The following is a 23,036-nucleotide window of genomic DNA, read 5'->3' on the forward strand; positions in this document are numbered from 1 at the left end:
AAGGATCAAAGAAGCCTGAGGGGGAGACTAATTCTTTGGATTTAGCTTTATCTTAACTATATTACCTGTCAATGCCTCACCTTCAGTTACAGTAATCTGAAAGCAATAAAACTCAAAGCAGGCCAGATGTCACTCTGTTGTCTAAGATAGGAAAGATCATCTTTCCTGTGTTTCCTGAGGCCTCCCCGGCAATGCTTCCTGTAAAGCCTGTGGAATCATGAGCCAATTAAACCTTTTTTCTTCATAAATTACCCAGTCTCTGGAAGTTCTTTAGAGCAAAGTGAGAATGGACTAATACAGTGAGCAATCTAATCTCTTACCAGAGGGACAGCTTTAACAAATCATGTACAGGGATTTTTGTGCTGGAAGAGACTGTCAATGACCTCTTGATTCATGCTGTAAACCGTGACTCTAGAAAGGGTGACCCTCGCCATGCACACATCCGAGGATACAGCTACTACAGTAACTGACCCACGTGTCTGGACCTCTGCAGGGAAAACTCCAGCAACCAGAGACCTGGGCCTGCCTCCTACTCACCATGGGCATCCCGTTCTCCTTCTTGCGCCATATCCAGTCTGGGTGGGGGTAGCCAACTGACTTGCAATACATAGTGGCATCCTGCCCTTCATTCTTGTTCTCACTCCGTTTATGGCCAGTGATGTCAGGAGCGGCTGTGAGAAAGCGTTAGACGCAGTTACCACGGAAGTCTACTCCAAACAGGATACAAAGGCCCCACCTTCTGGCTCAGAGCCCTGCTTGTAATGTAGTCAGTCTTTATGCTTACTGTCATACTCAGCTTTGATGAAGAGCATTTCAGGTCAGAATAGGGTAAAGGGACCAAACCCATCCTCTACCCCCCACCCGCTAAAGATGCCCAGGCAGATACCAGGGTTACTAATATATGAGGCTCTACTAATGTAGGTGATTCTCCAACCTACTGGAAAAGGATGCAGGTCCAACTGCCCTCAATTAAGCCCACCTTTAAAGAAAATGCAAACAAACACTATTATCTCTTCTATCGGCCCAAGTTTTTTCTTAAAACACCTGCATGAACAACAGTTATGCATCCTGTCAAATATCACACATTCCCTTAAGGAAATGAGATTCTGAGATAAAACAACTACAATCAAGTCCTATTACAAGGTATGTAAAAACAATGAATGCTTGGAGAAGCTACTCAATAAGTAACAATGACCAAGGCTCTCCCAGGAAAGAGGGAATCCAGAAACTGGTCTTCACAAGGAGGAAGAAAGGAATGAACAGGAAATTCAACCAGTGTCCCAAGAGATTTTTTTTTTAATTGAATGACTGATTGAGATGGGGTCTTATTCTATCGTCCAGGCTGGAGCATAGTGGCATGATCACTGCTCACTGTAGCCTCAAGCTCCTGGGCTTAAGTGATCCTCAGCTCCCGAGTAACTAGAACTACAGGCACATGCCACCACACCTGGTTAATTTTTAAATTTCTTGTATAGACGGGGTCTTACTATATTGCCCAGGCTGGTCCTGAACTCCTGACCTCAAGTGATCCTCTCACCTTGGCCTCCCAAAGTGCTGGGATTACAGGTGTTTGCATCTGCACCTGGCCCTAAGACCTTTTATTAACAACTTAAGAATCTGCCTTGGACACCTGATTTGCAACAGTTTCCTAGACTGAACCCAATATAGAAGGAATTTCAAGACATGCTAGAGGCCGTTGGTCTTCTCTATTTATAGGGATCACTTAGGAAGAAATAAACAACAACTCTAGTCTAAAAATTAAGTAAGTTTCAAGGATCAAAGAAGCCTGAGATAAAAACTAATTCTTTGGATTTAGCTTTATTTTATCGTAACTATATTACCCGCCAATGCTTCACCAGTTACAGTAATTTTTTTGGAGACAGAGTTTCGCTCTTGTCGCCTAGGCTGGAGTGCAATGGTGTGATCTTGGCTCACTGCAACCTCCAACTCCTGGTTTCAAGCAATTCTCCTGCCTCAGCCTCCTGAGTAGCTGGGATTACAGGCATGTGCCACCATGCCCAGCTAATTTTGTATTTTTAGGAGAGATGGGGTTTCATCATGTTGGTCAGGCTGGTCTTGAACTCCTGACCTCAGGTGTTCTGCCCGCGTTGGCCTCCCAAAGTGTTGGGATTACAGGCGTGAGCCATCACGCCCGGCTAATTTTGTATTTTTAGGAGAGATGGGGTTTCACCATGTTGGTCAGGCCAGTCTCGAACTGCTAACCTCAGATGATCTGCCCGCCTCAGCCTCCCAAAGTGTTGGGATTACAGGCGTGAGCCACCACGCCCAGCCGGGTTACAGTAATCTGAGAGCAATAAAAGTCAAAGCAGGCTGGATGTCACTCTGTTATCCAAGATAGGAAAGAGAATCGATATGCCTTGGTCGCAATTCCAGTTTTGTTGGTTCTTTCGTTATTCTGGGCTTTGCTGCTACAGCCATTATCAAATGGAGACACCTCGTGTCCTTGTCTACCTCCCAGTGTTCTTGGATAGATGAACAGGATGTCAAAACATTCATCTTGAGACTGTAGAAGCCTGTACAATTGCATTGGGGCTAATCTCATGTTCCACCTTTGACTGGCTTGGTTTTTCTTGGCTTAAAAACAATGCAAAGTCCTACTAGTCACAGAATGTGCTTCCCAGGCACAAACTGGTTTTAGACTCACCCTCCAGAGGCACCTGGATGGGCATGCACTGGGCAAGGCCCCAAGCTGTCTCTGTAACCAGTCCCTGCCAAACTGAGGCCTGCTGAGTAACACTCAGTGTGAAGTGTTTTCTAGATAGTACGTTTCAAAGGAAATATCTTTTTTTTTCCAGGCAAAGTTTCTTACTACAGAAGGAAGTGGTCAACCTGGCTCTATCTCATTCCCACAAAGCCGAACTTTTCCCACAGCTACTCAGTCACTTCTTAGGCTGACTGTTCAACCTGGTCACCCTTTCTCAGAGCTTACTTCAGTCCATAAATTCCAAGCACTCCAAGGAGCAGGCTCCATAGCCACACAGGACCCAGCATGCCCGAAGGGTTACCATGTGCTGCTCCAGCCAGCCATGCTTCATTCATCTGGCAAACACCTGCTGAGCACCCACTACACACCAGATATGTCAGACCGGTTGGGTAAGGCTTTTGTGATGAGATGAACTTTAGCATGGTCGTGAAGAAAATAAGGGAGTATATACAAGGTTCCTGACCTGTGGTAAGTAAAGAATGTATTTTTTTTTTTTTTTTTTTTGAGATGCAGTCTCTCTCTGTTGGCCAGGCTGGAATGCAGTGGTGTGATCTTGGTTCACTGCAACCTCCACCTTCTGGGTTCAAGTGATTCTTCTGCCTTGGCCTCCCAAGTAGCTAGGATTATAGGCATCTGCCACCATACCTGGCTAATTTTTGTATTTTTAGTAGAGATGGGGTTTCACCATGTTGGCCAGGCTGGTCTCAAACTACTGACCTGAAGTGATCCACCTGCCTCAGCCTCCCAAAGTGCTGGGTTTACAGGTGTGAGCCACTGCGCCTGGCTAAGAATGTCACTTTCTAACAGGCCAGGAACCCCAAGTTATCTTGGGACCTCAAGAGGAGAGGAATTTGCCCAACTCATAAGTATTTGAGGGTACAAACCCATGGCTGGGCTCGACTTTTTAACAGTCTTATCTGAGATTCTTCATGGAACAGAGTTCTGTCAAAGCCAATTTAAAAAGCCTAAGTGAAAAATAACTACTCTTGCTGCACTTTATGCAAATAATCAGGCCAAGTACAGTAAGAATAAGTTTATTTTATAAATAAATCAGTTCTATCATGATTTGTTTTTAAGAAAAATGGGGACTGGAGAGAGAAAAATTACGCTTCAAAAGAAAAACTATAGTATACTGTTGTTAGCTGTTCTTGAGGTTTTTTTCTGCAGTTTAGATGAAATTCTAAATTCTTTGTGGGTTGGAAGTCCCCAAACTAATGCTTTCAAATCTTTGCTTTTAAAATTGGGAATTGTACTCCTCATCCTAGGACTCGTTATTTACGTTACAGTAGGCTATTCACTTAAACACTGTAGTAAAACTATAGATGAGAGTAATAATGTTTTTCCCACACAAGCCTTGGAATCCTAGCCAGGCCTGCATGAGTACACTCAGACAGTTACAAGGCAGTTCCACTCTTCTCACCTTGGGGTTCACTCCCATTCCCACAATGTCCCCTATCAGCAGGAAGAAGCCTTCTTGAAGTCGATCTGAAGATGGCCTTTTGCCATCTTCAGAGCCTACACCTTAAGATTAAGGTGTTATAAAACCCAAAGGGAGGGACTGAAACCGTCTTTGCAAAATTATGACTGAGACAGTGAAAGAGATCGAACTTAACTGCTTCATCTTACTTCTAACCTCCAAGCTGTCCTTGTTCACTCCTGGGCGCAGGCTGAACTAACTTTGGGAGAAACTTATAGTTTAAACAAAGATGGTAACAACCCTTTCCCAAAACAGACCCCCTTCTTGCCTGAGGACTAGATTGCCTTTGTAGAAGTAACATTAGACACAAGATTAGAAATCATGGTTTAGGAGTCATGCAGCTGGAAGCTACAAGATTCTGACCCTCCCTAAACTGCTCCTAAGATCAGTGCTTGAGATATTTTGCAGACCTTGCACTTGATGGATCAGCTGGCCCCACCCAGATCAATAAACTGGCTCATCTGATCCTGTGACCCCCACCCAGGAACTGACTGAGCACAAGAAGTCAGCTCTGACTCCCTATGATTTCAGCTCTAACCAATCAGCACTCCTGGCTCACTGGCTTCCCCCAACCACCAAGTTATCCTTAGAAACTCTGCTCCCTGAATGCTAGAGGAGACTGATTTGAATAGTAATAAAACTCTGGTCTCCCAGCAAAAAAGAAAAGAAGGGAGTAGTTCACACATATCTGTAGGAAGAACACTCTAGGTCAAGGGAAATGCAAAGGTCTTGAGGTAGGATTGTGCTTGTTATGTACAAGGAACAGCAAAGAGGATTTGATTGGAACATAGTAAGCAAGGAGAAGAGAGCAGGAAATAAAAGAAATCAGAGAGACTGGGGACCCAGATTAGACAGGACTTTGTAGGCCACCATAATGACTTTGGCAGTTACAGTGAGTCAGCCGGGAAGCCACTGGTGAGTACTATGTGCAGGTATAAAATGATGGGTGTGTTTTAACAGGCTCCCTGTGGCTACTATGTGAACAAGAACTGCAGAGACAGCAGTGGAAGCAAGACCAAGCAGGAGGCTATTACAGTAACCCAGGCAAGGGAGAGGCTGGTTTCCATGGGGGCAGTAACAGTGGAAATAAGGAGAAATGGTGAGATTCCAGGTATATTTTGGAGGTTGAGTTAACATATTTGCTAAAGATTGAATGTGGACTGTGAGAAGAAAAGGAGTCAAGGATGACACCAAGGTTTTGGCCTGTGTAACTGTGAGAATGGAGTTGACAGTTACTAAGATGAGGAAGATTGCAAAAGAATAAGAGTGTTTTTTGTTTGCTTAATCTTAGTTTGTTTTGTTAAAAGACTGAGAAACAGTGGTGGTAAAAACCAGAAGGTCAAGGTCTAGAACATGGTAAGTTTAAGATACTTATTTAACATATGGCTAGGTGTGGTGGCTGGCTAGGTGCAGTGGCTCACACCTGTAATCCCAGCACTTTGGGAGGCCGAGGTGGGCAGATCACCTAAGGTCAGGAGTTTGAGACCAGCCTGGCCAACATGGTGAAACCTTGTCTCTACAAAAATACAAAAATTAGCCAGGCATAATGGCAGGTGCCTGTAATCCCAGCTACTTGGGAGGCTGAGGCGAGAGAATCGCTTGAACCCGGGAGGTGGAGGCTGCAGTAAGCCAAGATCATGCCATTGCACTCCAGCCTGGGCGACAGAGTAAGATTCTGTCTCAAAAAAAAAAAAAAAAGATACTTATTTAACATCCAAGTATTGGGAAGGCTGAGGCAGGCGGATCACGAGGTCAGGAGATCAAGACCATCCCTGGCTAACACGGTGAAACCCCGTCTCTACTAAAAATACAAAAATTAGCCAGGCACGGTGGCGGGAGCCTGTTGTCCCAGCTACTCAGGAGGCTGAGGCAGGAGAATGGCACGAACCCAAGAGGTGGAGCTTGCAGTAAGCTGAGATCGCGCCACTGCACTCCGGCCTGGGCGACAGAGGGGACTCCGTCTCAAAAAAAAAAAAATCCAAGTAAAAATATCAAGTAGGCAGTAAAACAGCAAGTCTGGAGTTCAGGGAAATGTTCTATGTTAGGGATATAAATTTCAGGTATCAGCTTATATGTGGTACATTTTCCCATTTTCATTCTTTGACCCAAAGAAGACACCCACTTTGGGCCAGTTATTGGCAATAGTACTATGAATTCAGTACTATCAGCTTTTGCTTTGGGGACTCATTTCCAAGACTGTACATTAGAACCATCTAGAATGCTAAAAGTTGAGTCGGCAGCTGCACTGCCTCTGAAAAGTCACTATTCTGAAAGGACCCAGACTTAAAGGTCAAGATTGGGAAGGGGGCTAGGAACAGTCTTCACTCCTGCCTTGGTGTGTGGGGAGGAGGAGAACACCACTTCCCCTCTTTATTTGACACTCTGGGAAAGGGTGGCCGCCATACTGGGGGACACTCAACCAACCAATGGAGAGGGGCACACTGAGGAACTGAGGGCCACTGCCAAGAGCCATGTGAGTGAGCTGTACACATGGAGTGGATCCTCCAGCTCTGGTCAAGCTTTCAGATGACTGCAGCTCCAGCCAACAGCTTGACCAAAATCTCAGGAAAGACCCCAAGCCAGAACACCCCACTAAGCTGCTCCCTAATTACTGACTCAGGAAAACTATGAGGTGGTAAGTGCTTATCATTTTATGCCACTAAGTTTTGGGGTAATTTATTATGCATTTTTGTATGTATAGATACAAATATACCAATTGATGAAGCAGACATTACCCCACTTTTTAAAATTGGAAAACTCAAGTTTGGAAAAGTAATTTAATGTTTAAATGGTAATGCCAGAATCCAAGTTCAGGGTTGTCTGAATCCAGAGACTATGCTTTTTGTACTTTAATATACTGAGGGGAAAATAAACTAGAATAGAGTCCACAAAAATAAAAATATACAACATGCGAGGAGGGAGACCATTAGGACAAACACCTAATGCATGTGGGGCTTAAAACCTAGATGATGGGTTGATAGGTGCAGCAAATCACCATGGCACAAGTATACCTATGTAACAAACCTGCACGTTCTGTACATATATCTCAGAACTTAAAGTAAAACTTTAAAAAATATATATTTTATATATATATTATATATATAATATATATTATATATAATATATATTATATATAATATATATTATATATAATATATATTATATATTATATATATTATATATAATATATATTATATATTATATATATAATATATATTATATATAATATATATTATATATTTTATATATAATATATATTATATATTTTATATATGTATATATACAAAATATATATATTTATATATACATAAATATATATTATATATAATATATATTTATATATGTATATATTTGTTATATATGTATATATGTATATACATGTTATATATGTATATATTTGTTATATATGTATATATTTGTTACCATGTATTACTGGTAACTGCAGAGCAAAGAGCCCAAAAGTTATCTTTCCTTGTAGATGTGCTAAAACACCTTAGACCCAAAGCAGAACCAATTTACCTTAGACCCAAAGCAGAACCTATTTACCTGTCAGACTTTACTCTGTATTAGTGTAGCGTAAAGAGCAGAGCTTCAGACCTGAAAACATGGAAATCTGGACTTGATCTCGACTCTATTACTCACCAACTGAGTAACCCAGGGCAGATCACGTCAAATACTCTGAGTTTTAGTATTGTAAAATAAGAGTAATACTCACATGTTTCAGAGGTCTTGTGAGGATTAAATTACATCTCCATACTAATCTAGAACATGGTTGGAACTCAGGGCCAAGCATTTAAACATCAGTCAGGGAAAGGAAAGGCTAAGGCTTCGACTCTGTCATTAGTTCTAAGAAATCAAAGATACTGATTACTATGTGCTCTCCCCATTTGCTGATACAAACAGGACTTTTGTTTGTAGCTCTAAAAATAAGGTTTAATCATGTCAGATACTGATAAATTATCTCATTAATGGCCTATTTTAGTGCCTCACCTTCTATGGTCTTGCCTTTTAATAAGGGACTGCTTAACCAGATTTTGTTGGTCTAAAAGCAGGTCTGAGCGTCTAACTAAGCCTTCATATCCTGAAGGAGACAGAGACAATACTCTGTGCTTCTCTTTACCCTCTTAGTGGGGCACAGACTAAGTGGCAAGAGCAAGGGGTAGGAGCAACAAAGTAACAAAAAGACCCTTAGAAGAGAGTTCTGATCCACTCAGGAATTCATTCATTCTCTGGCCTTGTTAGTCACATATTCTAGTCACACTGGTTAATGGATATCCCTCCAGTATCCTAATAAATAGCAACACAGGGGTCCCAAAAGAGTCTCTGTTACCCAACAGCACCTGACCCAATTTCATTATCTGGGCAGTCTGGGACTCTGGCTGAGGACGAATGCATGTTCCTTAGTACCCTCTGCTACCCAACCTGATGCACTTAGAGCAAAGGGTCAGCTTCTAGGCCAGGCTGGATGCTGTAGAAACTGTCAACTCAGGCCATGGAGGCACGTTTCAGATGATATTAAATAAAGTTAACAGAACAGACTTAAGAAAGTGATCAAGATATAAGGCCTCTTTACAGACACTGCTTATATGGTGCTCTTTTTTTTTTTTTTTGAGACGGAGTTTCGCTCTGTCGCCCAGGCTGGAGTGCAGCAGCGCGATCTCAGCTCACTGCAACCTCCACCTCCCGGGTTCAAACGATTCTTCTGCCTCGGCCTCCTGAGTAGCTGGGACCACAGGCGTGCACCGCGACGCTCAGCTAATTATTGTATTTTTTAGTAGAGACGGGGTTTCACCACCTTGGTCAGGCTGGTCTGGTCTTGAACTCCCGACCTTGTGATCTGCCCATCTTGGCCTCCCAAAGTGCTGGGATTACAGGCTCAAGACACTGCGCCTGGCCTTGGTGCTCACTTTTTAAAGCATGTTCATAACCCAGCAACTTATTTTCAAAGAAAATCTATCCTTAAAGGTGTTGTCAATGACTAGCCTATTTCCAAGTAAACACAGAGATTCTGCATTTACGGTCTATTTGCTTCCTTCATGCAACCTATCAAATCCCAAAAACACCTATCTTTGTGGTGGACAAAATGAACACTTGGCTGACGGCAGTGGGAGAGTGAAGATTTACTGCTTGCCAAGAGCTATGCCCAAGAAGGAATATGAGATCGGTCAAGACGGAAGCAAGAAGGATGCAGGCTTTTGGCTCAACAAGCATTCTCCACCCACAGCAGATTCATCATTGGTTGTGAACACTAGAGCAGTCTAGGACAGGTGCCTCCTTCTGCAGGTGAAACCACTGTGTAAGAGGTGTAGAAGTTTCCTTGAAGACAGTGACCCTCAACCCTGGCTGTACACCATAATCACCTTATATGCCTTAATCTGATGCCCGAGCCACAGTTCATATGAATTAAATCAAAATTGAGAACCACTGTTCTATCACCTTTCCTGGCACCAGTACTGGAGGTCAGATACCTCCCACAAGACAGGGAGATGAGTGGGTAGAGGTGTGGGAGTCATTCAGGTGACTTTTCCAAGCTGAGAAACTGACAAATTGAAATTTTCCAATAACACTAGGAAAATGGGCTTGGAAATCACTTCCTGCAATAACCAACCTCTCCCAGCCTACATCTTTCTCCCGTGCTGGATGCTTCCTGCCCTCAAACATCGGACTCCAAGTTCTTCAGTTTTGAGACTCGGACTGGCTCTCCTTGCTCCTCAAGCGTGCAGGCAGCCTATTGTGGGACCTTGTGACCATGTAAGTTAATACTTAACAAACCCCCATATATGTATCTCCTGTAAGTTCTGTCCCTCTAGGAAACCCTAATACACAACCTCTCATCTCTGTCCACATAAGGGAACCTAGACCGTCAAGAGCCACACAGAGCAAAGGAACCTTAAAGATGAGCTATCTCATTCTACTTCATCATGCACTTGAGGAAGCTGAGACTCAGAGAAGGGAAGTGACTGGTCAGAGTCACTGTGTTTAATGGCAGGACCACGATTAGAACACATTTCTCCTAACTCTTAGTCAAGGCCTTTTAAATGTTACATGCTCAACAGAGCACCATGGCTTGGTGCTTAGGAGCACAGGATCTAGTGCTAGGGTGCCTGAGTGAGAACCCTAGCTTCACCAGTTAACTCTGTGACACTGGGCCAGTTATTCCCTCAAGCCTCAACTTTCTCAACTGGAAAGTAGAGATAATAATTGCACTTATCCCATAGAATTGTGGAGACTAAAGGAGAGAAAAGGAACAAATAATGCACCTAGCACAGTGCCTGACCCACAGTAAGTGTGCAATAATGTTAGCTATTCTTATTCTTATTAAGGAAGGTCAGGGTGGCACCCTGAAGAGAGGAAAAGAAAGTGCAGGTGTGGTTTTTGGGCTGAAGTTAATGTTCAAAATGCCCTAGCAGCTTCATGATATTATTATGCCTTCAAAGACTTCTCAAGTCACAGCAATTCTGAGTCAGAAGCAGGTTGCTTTGACATCAGTTCTCACCTAAAGGATGTCACAACCTCTACGCATCCTCACCTATCACACTAGCTGCCTTTCCTGACTGTCAGTGAAGAAAGGACGGTGGAGATGCTGTGCATGCTGAAAGTGCCGTGTGAATGTGGTCTGGGTATCACTGTTCTTCACAATGATCTTCATCCCCACCACACTGCCTTAGCCAGTCTGGATTAATATGTCACTTGTAATGCACCATGACAGAGTAGGAAATAGGAAGGCAGGGCAAGGCCACTTATAGAAATCCTAACCTTTATTCTTAATAGTCAAATATAGAGAAAGCTAAGGAGTAGGGAGGAGAAAAACAAGATCAATCCTGGCTCTCACAGCAGCCAAAAGACTGAAACTCATTTGAAATGTCCAATAAGGAGGGTGAGATGAACCTAGTAAGACAACAGGCTCAACCCCCTTCTGGGCTGGTAAGTGCCTCTCACAAGAGGCAGTGACATATTTGTTGCAAAGGATTGGATGACCAACAAAATCCTCTTCCAAAAACAGCAATAAAATTCAAACTCCTTCTTTCTTGTACTAATCAAAATGGTTAAGGGATAAGGATACTGCTTGGGAGTCATGAGAGCAAGTTTTCTCTTTTTACTTTGTAAATGATACCGGGATTTTTAATTTGCTTTTTTGTGAGCACTTTTTTAAAAAAAATTTTAGAAAAGGAAGGAAGGAGAAGAGGGAAGGAGTAAGGGGCAAAAGGTTGAAAAATTATAGGGGTAGAAAATTTCAACATCTATTCATTCATGTATTCTCTATAAGGTGTGCACTCTGGTACCACAGCCTCTGAAGAGTCACAAGCTGAGGACAGAGATGCCCTCCTCAGTATTAGCTGAGTGGATCCCAGGGAGGTGGGGCTTTGGGCTCCACAAGGCCTCATCACTGCTGTCTTCCCTCTCCTGACCGGCTCTGCTCCATCTTCCTTCTCTGCATCTGTGCAGATCACCTGCCGAATACCTGAGAAACGTAACCCTCAACAGTATCTTCCTGTTTATACTATGCCACATTGTGTCCTTTAAAAAAAAAAAAAAAAAAAAAAGGAAGAGAATTTAAAAACCTGCTCCAGATACAAGGCCTCCCCCACTACATGTAGATACTCCTATCCTCCAAATTCCTTTCTTGACGGTGATCTACAGGCTTTGGTTAAAAAACATGATCATCTTGGCTCTGTTCCCAGGCCACCGTCCCTCTGTCTGGTTCCTTCAGCCTTCTTTTCTTTTGTAGACCACAGATAACTCAAGATTTGGTAATCTGACAGATAATGCCCAGTCCCTGGCTAGGCTAAATCCTTCACTTCCCACAGTGCTGAGCCCAAACAACACCCCAGAAATGTTCTGAAAGACAGGAAAAGGCAGATGGGAAAGAAACGGCTGAGAGCAGAATAGATGATGAAGAAATATATATGCATGGTCTGAATTACATGCCCTGTTGTGCTGATTCAGTTAAAGCCACACAGGAAGATTCTCAAAGACTCCTTTCAGCCAAGAGGCCACTGATGTTCTCGGAACCTCTCTGTTCTCAAGTACAACCACCTCTTAACTCTCTATTACTCAGCAGATTTTTCAGATCACTACAGCTATAAAAAGATAACTGTCTCTTATCCCCACCCCGGAGACACTAAGGGAATAAAATGAGAGTTTCTATTAAAATGTTTTGGGAACATACAGACATGTACTACTCTAAATGCAAGGCAGTTTTTCTACCCCAACCACAATTGGAGGTTAGCTTAGAATATGATCCTGGGCCTATGGCAAACCTTTTAAAACTTATACAGAAAAAGCGAAGTGTTCATAGTCTTTACCATACTCAACTATCCATAACTTGGAAGACAAGACATTAAACATTGAACTCTTTTCTATCCAGGTGTTGGGGGGAGAAGGAAAGACAGACTAGAATTCTTTTACAAATTTTCTTGAGAGATAAACACACAGTATATCTATCCAAGGTGGTCCAGAATATGGTTTAAGATATTTATAAAACAGAATTCCCTCAAGGTCTACTTCTGTAAAACCAAGATACTACCACCTGCCTCACCTTCCACACAGGGCTATTTGTACAGTGAGAATCCAACAGTGCACAGTAAGCACCTTGAATATAACATGTAAGTTGTAACTTGCTCTGAAAATACTCCTGGCCTACAGCGTCCTATTCTCTGACCCTGGCAACTGCTGCTTCCTACCTGCTGAAGAGACTATGAAGAAAGATGCCTCTAGGGCCACTAAACCCCACCTTCGTAAGCAGCCAAACAAATGGAAAAACCATTTTGATTTCCACTCTTGAAAGTGCTATTTAGAAATCATTAACTCAAAGTCACTAACGATTACAGTTAGTTAGGACTAATTATCTCTTAGGCTTGGGGAGCACAATGAACTAGACACCCCACTCTTTCCTTCCCTCACCCACCCTGCCTCTCTGCACTTGGACTTTGTGCTGAAGGCTCAGCCAGGAATGCTGCACGGCCTCAAGTCTCACAGAGAGGTCTCCCCACAAATTCGGCTCACCTAGGCTGGGGAAAGCCCTCACTGGCTTAGAGAAAATGTTTTCCCACATCCTTCATTTTCATGTTGAATACATGTGGCATTCTTCTAAAATGGGTAGAAACCAAGGTTTCTCCAAGAAAAGCCACTAAAAAAATCAAATGCTAAGTTCTCTGGCCCACTGTGACCTGTAACTGTAACTCCTTTAGGCATTCAGAATTAAACTGGCAGCTGGAGGAGGCAGTGGCCATCCCTACATCAACTCACAAGTTCAGGGCTGTGTCACCAAGACATTACTTTCTTTTGATAACACCATATAACGGAAACTTTGAATGTGTCTAAGCCTTTCTTGAATCTGCATTTTTAACCTTCCAAATATTTTAGGAAGACCTGAATACCTATTATACGGGCCCTTCCTTCTCCTAAATTTGTCCTTCTAGCTTCCAGGGATAACTCTATGGATTTAAAGAACAAGTCTGTGTCCTTACTAAGCAAAATGAGAAAGACTGAAAATAAAAAATCTGATCTCAAACAGTAGCCCTGCCTTCTTCTCATGATAATTTTGTGAGAGTAGAAAAAACATTGGATTGGGGGTCAAGACCTGTGTTCTAGACTAGCTCTGCCACCAACTCACTGTGTGACAGACAGCTAGAGGTTTCACTTTTCTGGGTCTCAGATGCTTCTTTGAAATAACTTAGGAAAGCTGAAATTTATGATGTTGGGTAGCTCCAACTTTTATAGTTCTGTTTGCCCATCTTGGAACTTTCTGCTACTGCCTCATCTTTCAAAGGTTTCTATTAAAATTCTAATGAATTATCCACAAACAGCTGATGTCCACTCTGCACACTGTACTTTCCCCTCAATCCTGCTGGCCCACAGAAGACCTATGTAATCATACTTGTAAGGCACTGATCTAAGAGCTTTACAAAGCCTTGGGCCATAGGAGCTGCCAGCATTCAAACATTTTTGACATATAAAAACAGCAATTTTATGCAGTTCAATCTATTAACTTATTTAATCCTCCTAAAAAACCCATGATGTAAGTACTGCTGATATCCTCATTTTAAAAATGAGGAAAAGGAAGCAAAGAGAAGTTAGTAAACCACCAAGGCCACACAGCTAGTAGATGATGGGGTTTGAATTTAAACCCAGGCAGCCACGCTCCTGAGCCTGTGGCCTAACCACAACATTATATTGTGTCTCGACATGGAAAGAAGAGGAGCTTGAAGACTGGGACTCCAGACCAAGGTACTGTCTTGGAAGGAGAGTGAGAGGCTCACACCACAGCCTCTGCTGGGTTGTACCTTTCACTTCAATGGTGGCGTTTGCTTTAGGAGCGCTGACAAAGTGATATACGCAGTGGTATTCGCCTGAATCCTCAGCTCTCGGCTTATTGATCCTGCAGAGATGAGAAGAAAAACCAAGTGAGGAAACTGGGAACGGTCAAAATATAAAACAGAAGGAGAATCAAAGGGGCAATCAGGGATCCTGCTCTCCGAACCCTTAATGCAACTCACCTCCTTCTAACTAAAAGCAAAAATTCCTCTCTGTGCATCCTAAAACATTAATGTCTTGCTCTTTTCCAGGTGCCAAGAATACAAAGATGGAATGGCAACATGGTCCCTAACCTTAGAATGCTCTGGTCTACTGGGAGAAACAAAATGCAAAAGAAGTAATCAAAATAGAAGGATGTCCAAAGTACTATAGTTTATATTCAGATATACAGTATAAAACCATCACGGCTGGGCACAGTGGCTCACCCCTGTAATCCTAGCACTTCAGGAGGCTGAGACAGGTGGATCACGAGGTCAGGAGTTCAAGACCAGCCTGGCCAAGATGCTGAAACCCCGTCTCTACTAAAACTACAAAAATTAGCCGGGTGTGGTGGCACACGCCTGTAATCCCAGCTACTCGGGAGGCTGAGGCAGGAGAATCACTTGAACCCAGGCAGCAGAGGTTGCAGTGAGCCAAGATCATGCCAACGCACTCCAGCAAAAACAAAAACAAAAATCACTAAAAACCTCTTGTTCACCTGGTGGTTCCAGTTAGATAAACAAGAGAAACAAACAAACAAAAACAAACAAAAAGCACAAGCTTTCTGAGCTTCTCCAAAGACCTTGTTTTGGTAGTTCTGTTCTTCCTACCTTGTCTTTTAGGAGCATGCGTTTCCACAAGTCTACTTGCTAACAGGACCCAGGCACAGTTTAAAGAAAAAGAAAAAAATCTGCCATCAGAGCATCAGCCACAGACATGCAGCAAAAAGTCTGGTGATAAATCCCAGGGCCCTATATGATCTGGCTCCTGTCTATATCCCTAGCTCCATCCCATGCCACTGTCCAGCTCTTCTGGTCTCTCTTCAGTTTTTCAATGCACCAAGCTTGTTCGCACCTCAAAACCTCCACACAAGATGTTCCTTTACAGAGAATGCTCTTCTTATCACTCTTAGTCTACCTAACTCCTTTTCCATCAGGTCTTGGCTTACGTGTCAGTTTATTCCAGCCCCAATCTAAATGTCATCCCTTTCCACAACATTCTCTCTCACACTACTCTGTGCTTCTTCACAATACTTATCATGTGTGTGATTATATATTTATGTGATTACTTGATTAATGTCCGGCTTCCCAACAGACCAAGTTCTATGTGGATAGGCACTGTTTATTCAGCATACTATCCCATACCGAGTACCTAGCCTGGTGCCTGGAATACGGCAGGGGAATGAATAAATGAATGAATTACTGAGTGAACACAAACACAGAGTGAATATCTATGTACAGATTCAGATCAAGTTAAGCAGAGTGACAGGAAGGACTGTAAGAAGAGTGTATGGGTCAGGCGTGGTGGCTCACACCTGTAATCCCAGCACTTTGGGAGGCTGAGGTGTGTGGACTGCTTGAGCCCAGGAATTTGAGATCAGCCTGGGAAATATGGCGAAACGCTGTCTCTACAAGAAATAAAAAAATTAGCTGGGCATGGTGGTGCGCGTATAGTCCTAGCTACTCGGGAGGCTACGAGGTGGGAGGATCACTTGAACCTGGGAGGTCAAGGCTGCAGTGAGCCATGATCATGCCACTGCACTCCAGCCTGGGTGACAGAGTAAGACCCTGTTGCAAAAAAAAAAGAAAAAAAGAAAAAGTAGTATATATGGCCAGAACAGCACTTCATTTCAATCACACAGGGTGATCCCAAACAAGCTTTCTTGCCCCCGAGGGTCAACTACACATCAACTCAGTACACTCTGGCCTACAAGCACATACACCAAACACATGCAGAAAGGTTAGTGAGTAATTACAGAAAGAAGAAAAACATCAGCCTCCAGATGAGAGGATAAATATTTATATAGGGCTGAGTTCTAGCTCTTTTGCTTAGGGGTTAAAATATGATACTTGTGATGGTCAAATCTCTACTGCACTATTTAATGTCTAAGAAAAACTCCTAAACTCGACCACTCTGGCCTAATGCATTTATCCATCTTATATTGCTCATTCCAAAAAGGAAACACAGGTTAAGAGACTATGGACGAGGAGAGACATAGCCTATCCCCAGGGCTGTCTCAAGATATCCACATGGCAGCACAATATTCTGTGAGAAGCAGTCAAAGTGTCTTCTCAATGTGACACCATGCCTCTTCTTAAATCATTATGCTCCCAATTGGAAAACAGACAAGTCAGCTGCTCTTATCAACAAGTAAGTGTTCCAGAGTTTGAGGAAGGAGCAGCAGCTCTTTCTTCAGGGCTTAAACTGAAGTTCTTTGAGTCCAAGCCCTGAAGAAAGACCTGCTGTTCCTTCCTCAAACTCAGCCCTGAACTTAAGACTGAAGTTCTTAGACTTCTAAGTTCTTTGAGAAATACTTGGGAAGATAACTCCCACACTTGAGTCCATGCCTATAGGCTGAAAATCTCCCCACACCATTCCCTTGGACTAGCTATTAGGAAGAAATTAAAGCAAAGGGAAAACGTTCCCTATAGGCTGGGCAGAAGCAGGGTTCTGAAATCGGCTCTTCAGGCTAACTTATTAGGTAGCCCAAGGAACTCATCAGTTGTTATTTCACGAAATGTAGAATCCCTGAAAAACTCTAGAGATACACAACACCCTTGGAGAGCTTCAAATAAGCTGAGGGGAAAAAAGAAGCAGCATTTTATAAAGTCAGGCTGAAACTTCATGAAGTTAAAGCTCAGCACTTTGCAGGCAATAGTACAAGACCCAAGAGAAACATGATTGGATGTCTGCTATCTTAAAGGAGGTATCATAAAAAATAAGTCTAAGGCTGGACGCAGTGGCTCACGCCTGTAATTCCAGCACTTTGAGAGGCCAAGGTGGGGAGACTGCTTGCACTCAGGAGTTCAAGACCAGCCTGGGCAACATGGCGAAACCCAGTCTCTACAAAAAATACAAAAAAAAAAAAAAATTACCCGGGTGTGGTGGTGTGCACCTGTGGTCCCAGCTACTGGGGAGGATGGCTTGAGCCCGGGAGGCAGAGGCTGCAGTGAGCTGAGACTGCACTACTGCACTCCAGCCCGGGAGGCAGAGCCAGACCCTGTCTCAATAAAATAAAATAACAACAAAAAATCAAGTCTGTAAAACTAATGGACAGAACAAGAAAAAAATGCTTTTCATTCCACCTAACAACTTTATTTGATTAATCCTTTCCAAACTATGAGGAAAATTGCTGAGGTTAAATTTCTAATTTTTTTTTTATCAGAAGAAACTACAGTGGAGATAGGTTAACTACCTTGCCACTAAGTGGATGGCATAGCAGGGAAAAGAAAAACAATTCTAGAAAAATTTCTAGAAAATCAGAAGACCTGGAACCTAGCCTTGGTTCTAGAACTTATTAAAATACAGTATTTGGCCTTAAAGCAGCCAAGAGTCACTCTTCAAGTCCTAGTTTCCTTGCTTGGGAAAAAAAGGATCCACAAATTCATTTGGATCAACTAAATAAGGGGTGTGAAAAGATCTCAATGCTGCAATATCCTGCAGAATGCCCTTGCTATCACTGGATACACAGGCTTTCCTGGTCTCACCTCAGTGCTCTCTTTCTTTGCACTGCATTAACCTTCTAAGCAGGATTAGCTGATTCTTTTCCAGACAGCCTTCAACCAGGAACAAACTATTCTGCAAGGTGGGGTGCCATGTGTTCTAGATATTCCAAAAAGCACCAAATATTTGGGTGCTGGGTAACTCTAGCCAGCAAATATCCTTCTTTGTTCAAAGGATATTTCCAGGCTACCATCCTCAATCCAGATCATTCAAGAGCCCTGCATCTGCTGGTCCTTATCAGGTTACAGTGATGTTACACACTCCTAAAAGGGAATTCATAGGAAATCTACCCAGTGGAAAGATGGCTTAGGGAGATGTCTTGCTCTACAGTCACAAAGCAGACTTCAATCTGTTTCTTCAAACCTAACTTCAATCTGACTGGATTAGGTCAAGAGACTACATTCTAAGTGTGACTCTCCTATTGACTAGCATTGTTACCCTGAACAAATCACTACTTCACAGCCTCAGTTTCTCTATGATTATAGTGAGGGGATCATCTATGATTCTCCAATCTGGCTGCTCATTAGAATCCTTTGGGAATCTTTTCTAGACTACTGGGCCTTACCTGAGATACTGGATTGGACTCTCAAAGGGAGAACCGAATATATCTCATGTCCCTTCTGCATGGCGCAACTATGGATTATGAATGTCAAGTAAGCTCAGCCACACTCCCTCCCACCTTCCCAGGAGCTGCCCACCCCTCTCACCTGTACTCCATGTTGCTGGCATTCTTACGAGTGGCACTCAGTTCCACCCCATTCTTTGTCCAGTAGCTGTATGTAAGAGTGTGAGAGCTGGAGGTGAGGTTACACTGCAGGGTGACGGGGAGAACAGGGCTGTCTCGAATAATGACCTCTTCACTGGTGACAATCCTTGGTTCTGTAATAAGAGTGCACAATGATAGGGGGCAATAGCCTTCCATCCTCTGTAGCCCTGGCCTGAGAGTTGGACGGGGTAGGAGGGGGAAACTAGAAAAAGAGGGAGGGCAGACAGGACCACATGAGGAATTTCACTTTACCACTTTGGAGGAAGTCAAGAAAGGAAAAACAATGATTATAAGCAAATGACCACTAGCGCAGACAACAGCCTGAAGACCAGTTGGCCTAGACGTGAAAGAATGGGAGTATTACGGGTGCTTGTACTGGTAATAATCCACTTACGTTTTTGAATACCACCTTTTTATAAGAACCACCAAACAATTCAGCTTCAATTAGACAACCAGGCTCCACCTTGCCATTCTGAAGACAAAGGCCATATCATTTATATACCTATTATAATAAACTCCCTATTGTACCACTGGGCCTTGGAACAGTAATAATTACATAATACATGTATAGCTTTCCCCACATTTAAATGTTAAACCTATGGCAAACCATAGGCCATTATTTATGCAGAAAAAGACATTGTGGATTCTAAAAAGCAAACTTCCTATTGGAAGTCACTTGCATTTTCCAAATTTTGTGGAGGCAAAATTCTTGAGAAAGCATCATCAGTTCCTCCTCTCCAGCCATACCTATTCCCAAAACAAGTTGTTGTTTTCAGAATTGCACTTTAAAACACATTCCATTCTGAGAAAATATAACTAGAGTGCAATATTGTGTTGGTATTATGGGCTCCTAGAATTTTAGAAAGGCCCTTAGAGTTCATTGAATCCCACTCTTTTTTTAAGAGCTGGAAAAGTGAAATGATTTGTGCAAGGCCGTAAGTATTACTAATGGCAAAGCTGGGCCTAGAAGACATATCTGACTGAATTCTCTATCCTTGCCCCCCATCCCCAAGACCACCCCCACCACCTTGTGTCCTGGGCAAGGTATATATACTTCACCTTCTGATTCTATTCTGCGCTTAGATAACCTGGGATCACTAGCTTATCTACAAAAATAACCTACTTGAGTCAAATATTATAATACATTGAACAAAAATGTTTAAAATCACTCTGTATTATTCCTGGAAGCTTCATCTTTAAAGCACTTTGAAATCTATCACTGTATTAAAGTCAAGACATTTCTATGTTTGTTGTCTTTTGTTAATGTGCTTTGTCTTTATTATTTCCCCAGGCTTAGTTTTCTCTACTTTTGATCAAACATTTCCAGGTGAGGTCTACACTAACCATCTTTTCCCAACCACAATAAGAGGTATTTGCTGTTTGTTTGTTTTCCAGTTCTCTCAGAAACCCTTGATTGACTTCCCATTTCCCTGTGTCTAGTCACTTCCTATCTACAGCTCTGCAGCAGCTCCCCTCACCATTTTATACAGTATTGTGCTGAGCCTTAACTTGAGGAAAGAACTCTCTCCCTCCATGGGAACTAAGTTGCTTGCTGTTCAGGGAGGGGGAAAGCATGGGGAAGTCGTGGGATACTTGGGAAATGTAATGTCTTAAGGACCTCCTAACCGATGTAACATTTCTGACTTGTAGAGTTAACGTCTTTGAAGAAACTTGTAATAATGCAAAACCTTAAGTTTGCTCAATTAACAAATTAGTTCTATTTTCCAACTCTGGCAAAAGGATAACGGTTATCTTCCATTCAGCACTGGTCCTTATCAGTAACATCAAACAGGGTCTCTATGTACAGATAATGGAGGCATAGCAGCCACTAAGACAGAAGCAGATGCATGTAAACACGTTAGCGCAGTGGTGTCCCATGGTTTCCAAGACACACTGGACAGAAGCCAAATCCCTGGGCCTTAAGAAGTCGAGCAGAACGGCTGCAAACCCTGCAATGGAAGGCGCACACACACCATCAGCAGAAAGCATCACAATTCCAAGAAAAATCAAAACCAAGCAAAAACAAAAGAGAAAAAGATAGAACCAGTACTCCACAGAAGAGAAATTAAAAAAATATAAAGGCAACATTAAAACCCAAACACACTTTTAGGTTTTTACTGAATTTTTATTATCCAATTTCATTTTCTGTCCCACTTGGGACTCTCCTTCTGGGTATTCCTCTCAGACTGCACTGAGAAAGGGTAAACTCTGAGAATGAGGCCAAGAGCTTCCAGATGTTTAAATACAAGGAGGCCAAAGTAAATGCTACTCTTACCTGTGGCGATGCAAATGACCACTGCAGCTCAGGGAGATTAAGAAGTTGATGAAAGCAACCTGGTAGACTTTCTGCCAAGTATTCTTTGAAGGCAAAGGAAAGCATTTTTTCCCTTAAGTGTTAAAGATCCAGTAGAGAGTCAGCTGGGAGCAAGTGGATAATTTAAATAGGTTTAAATATGATTCTGCACCATAGGAGGGTTGTGGGGTAGGGTAACCTGCCTCCTGTGATTGCTGTATATGAAAAACAGTGCTACACCAAGTTCCTTGGCCATGGTGCCTCAACTGCATTCTGCACCAGGATGAAGGTGGGGCTTTTATTTTTGTGGCCAAGCGCTGCCCAAAGTCCAAGAGAGATGAACATTTAGGAGAAGTTCAAATGTGTTTACTTGCCACTGATGTCTATTTAAAAGCAGTGGATAGGAGACCCTCACCCCAGCCATCATGCATATATAAAGAACATGCTATGGCCAGAGAGATACCTAAAAACTGGGCACACTTCTCTTCTTGCCTTACATACTCAATGAGCTTTGGGGAAAGTACTACCAGGAGGTCATTCTTAGATAGAACACCTGATGTCCCCATAGAGCAATGTCTTTTGGGACGCTGAGATCATAAAACAGTCCAATTAGAGTTGGATCCAGGGTGTTTAAAAAAAAAAAAAAAAAAAAAAAAAGCAGCAGCAGCAGCAACAACCTCCTGGCTCTCCAAAACAGCTAACTTGGGTTAACTGACTGATGGGGAAGTCTGAAGAGAGTCTAGCCAGGATATGGATTTGGTTCAACCACATGCAAACAATTCTAAGTAAACTGGGGAATGCTATGTATTCTCGGGATTGGCAGGTAGGTACCCCAATGCCTCATCTTTTTCTAGCCCCTTGGCATGGCCATTCTAGCTATGAGTCAGGCTCTTGGAAGTATAAGTGCAAATGCCCAGCCCAGTCCATACCTATAAACTTCCACAGACCTTTGTGGCCATGTAGGTAATTCTGCTTTTATAAGGAAAGGAGCAAGGGGGCAGGAAAAGGAGGCGTGCAGGGTAAAAATATTGTTAAAAAAAAAAAATCACTGGGTTAATGTTCCCCATTTTCACATAGACAAGGTTTTCTTTTCCTCTTTCCAGAAGCAGGTTCTTTGATTCAACAGTGCCAACTGCAGCAGCCTCTCCTACCACTGCCCTACAAAGGACTCTTTTTTTACCCATAGGATCTTCAAGTGGCTACAAAGAACAGACACTAATTTGCTATTTTCCATCTAAGTATATAGACTCAAGGCCCATGTCTTACTACTTTATGTGATTACCAAATTCCTCATCAAAGTAAGATTTTACTATTCTTACTTTCTCTAGATCAATCAGCTCTTTAAGCTGGAACTGGCTATAGATCTCTCATTGTGTCCTCAAAGAGAAGGTGAAAAATCCAGAGGATCTTTCCAAAAGTGAATGTCCCCTCAATTATAACCAGGTTTGATGTGGGGCCAGAACTCTTCTTGGCCAGGAACGTTGGTTCTGTGGTGGCTTCTCCCTCTCTCTGCTTCTCAACATAAGGTAGCAAGTCACTTTCGAGAAAGAGAGAGAAGTGGCCACAAAAGTCCCGGTGTCATATGTCTCACGCATACCTGCTCAACAAGGAGAGGATTCTGAGCCAGCTGGTCAGCTCACCCCATCACTATGAGAAACCAGGTTGGAAGTTAGTTTCCTCTTTTTTCAAGACACAAAGAAAAGGCCAGTGTGAGTGGTCCCCACACTATGTCTGGAGTTCCCATCCTCTGGGATAA

The 23,036-nt window shown here is 42.7% G+C and overlaps 1 protein-coding gene across 4 annotated transcripts in view; it reads right to left on the reverse strand.

Annotated features, from left to right (window-relative positions):
* NPTN (neuroplastin) overlaps positions 1-23,036 on the reverse strand; it is a 73,466-nt gene that overhangs the window by 13,014 nt on the left and 37,416 nt on the right. For all 4 annotated transcript variants that reach the window (XR_010151415.1, XM_009429499.4, XM_009429498.4 and 1 more), the window contains 3 exons: positions 18,929-19,100; positions 14,489-14,583; positions 538-671 (listed from right to left, as the gene is read on the reverse strand). Coding sequence is in view for 3 of the 4 variants with exons in the window: in XM_009429499.4 (XP_009427774.1) it covers positions 538-671; positions 14,489-14,583; positions 18,929-19,100 (401 nt within the window). In the remaining variant the exon portion in view is untranslated. The remainder of the gene's footprint in view (positions 1-537; positions 672-14,488; positions 14,584-18,928; positions 19,101-23,036) is intronic.

This window comes from Pan troglodytes, chromosome 16 (assembly GCF_028858775.2).
Source record: "Pan troglodytes isolate AG18354 chromosome 16, NHGRI_mPanTro3-v2.0_pri, whole genome shotgun sequence".
Classification (NCBI taxonomy): domain Eukaryota; kingdom Metazoa; phylum Chordata; class Mammalia; order Primates; family Hominidae; genus Pan; species Pan troglodytes.